Source organism: Glycine soja, chromosome 15 (assembly GCF_004193775.1).
Source record: "Glycine soja cultivar W05 chromosome 15, ASM419377v2, whole genome shotgun sequence".
Classification (NCBI taxonomy): domain Eukaryota; kingdom Viridiplantae; phylum Streptophyta; class Magnoliopsida; order Fabales; family Fabaceae; genus Glycine; species Glycine soja.
Window position 1 is genome coordinate 17,173,296 of NC_041016.1, and position 6,000 is coordinate 17,179,295.

Consider the following 6,000-nt stretch of genomic DNA (forward strand, 5'->3'; position numbering starts at 1 on the left):
GGAGTTCAATTAACACAATAAAAAAACACGAACAAAGAATCAATTACCACATAAAGAAGGGAATCCATGAAGCTAAACAAGTCAGAAAAAGAAACAACACTAAAGCCAAACTCGAAACCTCTTCACAAAATGTTGCAAGTGCAACAAAACAAGTAACAACCATCAGTACTACAAAAAAACAGTTTCTACGTCGGTTGATTTGGGCATTCTATGATGGTTATTAACCGTCGTCGTAGCCAACATCATAGAAAGTCTTCAATGACGGTTTCACAGAAAATCGTCTTAAAAAAATATCATTCTAAAACGGTTCTTAACTAAAAATCGTCTTAGAATGATACATATTTAATACGGTTTTTTGTTAAAAACCATCTTAGAAAATCGTCTTAGAATGTATTTTTTTTTAAATGAAATATATTAAGAATTCTAAGACACACATTCTAAGAAGGTTATCTGAAAAACTGTCTTAGAAAAAAAATATTTTAAGGATTCTAAGACGGTTTTATCAAAAAAACCGACTTAGAATGTAAATATTCTAAGACGGTTTTTCAGAGAGCCGTCTTAGAATGTGTTTCCTTTTAAAAAAAAATAAAAATCTCATATACATTTTTTACCATCAATCTCAAATTTCTATTCTAACCACATGTTATTTCATATACTCTGCATGCTAATATATACAGAAAAAAAGGAACAAAAAATATTGCCCCCTAAAACAAGCATAATAGAAAGTCTTAAACAATGTAGTTATAATTATGTATGCATGTTATCTAATAAAATTGTATCAAATATAAATAAACAAGGTAGAAGTTATAATTTGTAATTTCCTTCTAGGTGGAACTTCACTCACGTGCACTAAAAGCAATAGGAAATAATTTTTGTTTTGAGTTAAAAAACTTTATATTAATTTTTATAGCAATTTTTTTTAGTTTAAAAGCATCTAAATATAAATTATTTTACTTTAAAATCAATTTTAATTAAAATCAATTTTACAAATACTCATCCAAACATAAATATTATTAGTAAAAAATAAGATGTTCTTAGACGTAGTGCTATATTATGTATGATTTTTGAATTACCTAATTAATATAAAAAATTAATAAATTTATCATGATAACTTATAAAATAACTATAAAATTATTTTATATTATTAATGTGTTAACTATTTTACCTTCATATTATTGAATTATCTTTCATTTAATATATTACGTGGTAAAAAAATGTTAAATTGTATTTTATTCTTCTTTATTAGTTGAAAATATAATTAAAAAATAATATACAAATATCATTAATGTTGACTATTATTTACATATATACCACTGCAAAGTTGGACAAGATACACTGTAATGCATGTGTATCATATTAATATACATGAATAGCTATTCATCTATATATATTGACGCAATGCATTACTACTAACTAGGTACCATATCAAGCAAGAGTTGACCTTTGTCTATGATCATACCTCTATATAGTTTTGTAACAATATTTCCCTTAACTACGCTTTTAACTGATTGGCAAGTGTACCAATTTGTGACAAGTAATAAAGTGGACTATGGTTGTATTTAGATTGATGCAAATCCAATTTAAAAGCAAGAGATAAGGAAATAATAGATAGGAGATAAGAAAAAGATTCAGAAGAAAAGATAAATATTTAATGATAAAAATAGAAGATAGAAAAGATAAAATATTAAAAGATGATAAAGATGAAAGAAGATAGAAGATAAAGAAAGATAAGGTAAAAATAAAAGATAAGATAAGATAAGATGAAATTTGAAGTTGAGAAGGTAAAAGGGAAAATAAAGAGAAAATTAAACAATGTCTTTTGTGTTAAGGGTCTGCTCAGAATAAGATAATGTTGGGACCTAGCATGCCTAACTACCTTGATACAATTTCAATGATGTTCTCTATTGAATGCTTTCCCAATTTCCACCTCACACCTGCTAATATACTCAACCCGGATCCCTCACATCTGCTAATATACTCAACCCGGATCCCTCACGCTGAAGAGCCTAATTTATATATTCTCTCTCCCAAATCCCTTTACAAAGACAAAATAATAAACGACATTAAGTTAAAAGATGCTATGCAGAGGCACACCAAAATCACCCTATCCCTAGCAATGTAATGTTGAGATGTTCTTTCCCAGTTCTTTTAGACATTACCACTTCCCAATGAATAATCCCTAAAATAGATGCATGGATGGCCAAACCACACAATAACAATAAAAGTAAGAAAGAACAATAGAAACTGAAATTGCATTAATAGATAAGAAGAGCAGTTACATTACAAGAGCTTTTGGCTACCAGGCCCCAACTGAGGGGGTTTAGCCTCTCATGACTATGAGAGGCTTTACAATTCAAAGGCTAAGGGAGTGATAGATGACAAGTAACAAGCCAAAACAGGGGGGAGAATGGCTAAGAAGAAGGTTTCCCCCAAGGGAGAGGCTCAGGATATGTATTTATGCACTGGGAGGCTCTGAGACTCGGTGTGTTTCCTCCTTGACTTGACTCCCTTTTTATAGCTGCTGGAGTGGACTTAGACTTGATGCAAAAAATCTTCCTTATTTATCTTTTTTATATCTTTTGGATCTTTTTCTCATTTTAATCTTTCCTTTTCACATCTGCAATCCATAGATAAGAAAAATATCAATTCATATCTTTAAGCAAAAAATAATTGCTAAATAAGTATCTTTAAAGATATTTTCAATATATTTTTATTATAAGAAATAGCTCATACTTAGGAGTTATCAAAATTCCCCAAATTAAAAACTTTGCTTGTCCTCAAGCAAAAGACAAGTTCTGAATGTATCAACACATGAGATAACTGCGAAACCTTTTCAAACCTTTCACTGACTGATCCTGAGCTTGCATTTGTCTTGATCTTGAGATAGATGTATGAAGGAATACACACGGAGATGAAAAAGGTTAGCAAGTAAAGACTTCATCAAGGAAGACTTACCACACTTCATTCCTCACAAGGCTAGTGTTTCCCTCATCGCACAAGTGTCTCGGCTAAAAGTGTTTTCAATCTAACGACTGAATTTAATATTCCCAACTTTGTACTTCATCTCAATTAATGTAATCATACACACATACTGTGGATCACTAAGGACTTTTTGGGCTTGTAACATGGCCGAGCTAACAAGGAACTCATGGTTTTTCTTTGGATTCAAAATTAGGTTCTAAGAGAGTACCTACCTCATATTTCCAGATAACCCGTGGCTTTATATTTTATAGCCCCAACTTTTCTGCTATTCCTAACAGCACACAAATTTGGAACTTAGGTTGCTATCAGCTCTTTATTTGAAACACATTTTTTTTCAATGTTTTTTTTAACTATAGAAATTGAACTAGTACTGTAGCAACTTATCATATTTTATCTTTGTGTGTGTGCTGTTGGTGATGTTCTTGAAATAAAATTTTTCACCCAACCAAAATTTCAACTCCCCCAAATTAAGGGTAAATTTGCCTTGACCCGTGCTCTCCTACAACCTAAGATAAGGTGGTCATTAATTTCATTAGGCTCAGGTTTCAAAAACAATTTATTGCATTAGGCTCAACGAAGTGCAAGGGATTCATTCAAATAACAGGTTGGCTATTTGGCTAAGTGGCTGAACAATTTAATACAAACAAGGCCTTGATCCTTTCCACATTCTGTATGTACTCAAACAGTCTAGGAATCATGCAAAATCAGGGAATTAAGAACAATTGTTCCCTCATAATCAAAGGTTCGCACAACTCACCGGACATTTATGAAGTACTTGGCTTACCATATCATGATTTCCATTCAACCATGCTAACCTCTTCACTTTTGTGTTTTCGATTCATACTTCATCACTCACAATAACGCCTGCTTGCATAAGAATCAGAATTTTCACAATTATCTCATGCATCAATTTATCCAAAACAAGTCACAGCCCATTACTAATTTCCTCTGTCTCTATCATGCAAATTTTTTTATTCAATGATTGAAATTAAACTACTTGAATTAAACTGCTGAAATTAAAGAAAAACAAACTTCTGAAATTAAAATAAAGAAAAGCAAACAACCAACAAGGAAAGAAATATTAAAGACAATAAAAATAAAGAAAAGAAAGGAAAAAATTAATCCTGGTAAAAGTATTGGGCCCTCAATCCTGTGTAGGTCCTGGATCCCAAGCTCTATGAGCATCTCTAATGTCCGCAACATAATCATCCTCAGCTACACCAAAGGTGTCACCCCTCCTAACAGAAGGACATTGGCCTCCTGGCCAAGCAACCTGGGCTAGGAATGCCTCTGGTGTCATCACCGGCTGTTGGAGGGAAAGATGGTGGAGGTTCCGCATTAGTAAGTACTGGCTATGGTGGAGGCTATGCAACATAGAGAGAAGTTGTTCTGGCTGAGAAAAAGGCATAGAAGTTTGGCCGGTAGGTGGAGGAGAGATAACTGGCGGAGGAACCGCTGGTGGAGGAGTTGGTGGAATGTCTGGAGTAGCTTGGGTCTTGGTGTGTTTTGGCCCTAGAAAGATACTAGAAGAGTCTTTATGATTCACTATTGGTTTGACTTCATCTTTTTCTAGGAACAAAGAATTTAGGTGCCCCCCCAACGAGGTTAGCTTTTTGCTCAATTTCCTCCACCTTAAAACAAGTATTGCTATCAGTGGTATGCTTACTCCCCTCAAACAAGTTGAAGGTGGCTTTCTGGTCTTCCACACTTATCTCCAAGTTGCCATTTCCCATGTCCACAACGTAATTTGCAGTCACCATGAATGGCTAACCCAAAATCAAAGGGATCTCAGCGTCTTCTTCAATGTCCATGATTACAAAGTCCACCGAAAAAGTGAAGTGGCAGACTTTGACCAGGATGTCTTCCACTACTCCAAATGGTCTGGTGATGGAGCGATCTGCCAGCTGGAGTATCATCCTAGTGGGGTCAATTTTTGGGTTCCCTATTCTCTTGCACACGGAAAGCGACATTAAATTGATACTTGCTCCTAAATCAATGAAAGCCTTTCCTACCGATATATCTCCAATAGAGCAAGGGATGGTGACGCTTCCTGGGTCTTTGAACTTAGGAGGAAACTTCTGAACCACTACACTACAGTTTCCTCCTACGATAATGGTCTCGTTGTTGATGTACTTTCCCTTTTTAGTAAGGAGGTACTTTAATAACCTTGAGTATAACGACATCTGTTATAAGGCCTCTCCAAAAGGAATAGTAATCTCTAGCCTTTTGAATATGTCAAGAAACCACCTGAAGTAACGTTCTTTATCCTTCTTTGTTGGCACTAGAGGATACGGTGCCTCTTTTATCACAATCGGTGGTTCCTCTCTCTTGGCTTCTTGGTATGGGTGCATCTTGGTATTTTGTGGTGGGGTTTTCTCCTCCTCTTCAGCACCCTCTTCTTTGTCTGCATCCTGCAACACTTTGTCAGTTTCTTCATTCTTTTGTCTCTGGCTTCTAGTGACAACTGTCTTGCATTCCTCCTTTGGATTCTTCTCAGTGTTGGCCTTGAAAGTTCTAGTAGGCCTTTCAGCTATCTCTTGAGCTAATTGGCCCATTTGAACTTCCAAATTTCTAATTGCTGCATCAGTGCTTTTCTCATGTGACTCAGTCTTCTGCATGAACTGTATCAGCAACTCTTCTAAGTTAGTATGTTTCTCTTGATGACTTGGCTCTTAGCTGGGATGCTGAAAGGATGGCCCCCCTTGGTTGATATTATTCCCTTGATGAGATCTCCATCCTTGGCTTTGTGAAAAGTTACTTCTTTGATAGAAGCTTGGTGGTCTGCTTTGCTGGAATCCCTGGTGATTCTGATTTCCTATGTAGTTGACCTCGTTAGATGTGTTTTGAACCATGCATGAGCCTGACTCATGAGCACCTCCATGAATGTCGCATCCTCCATTGTGTGAAACTGATGGAGGTTGCACTGCATTTAGTTGTTGAGGAAGATTACTCAGAGTCGCTGTGAAGGTCTCCAAGGTTTTGGCCATAAGCTTATTTTGAGCCAACATTTCATCTTGA

At 35.1% G+C, this 6,000-nt stretch overlaps 1 protein-coding gene across 1 annotated transcript; it reads right to left on the reverse strand.

Moving 5' to 3' along the window:
- Nucleotides 1-4,748: 4,748 nt before the first annotated feature.
- On the reverse strand, nt 4,749-5,165 carry LOC114385905. Its single transcript, XM_028345939.1, has one exon. The coding sequence runs from the start codon at nt 5,163-5,165 to the stop codon at nt 4,749-4,751; it is 417 nt and encodes a 138-aa protein (XP_028201740.1).
- Nucleotides 5,166-6,000: the final 835 nt, after the last annotated feature.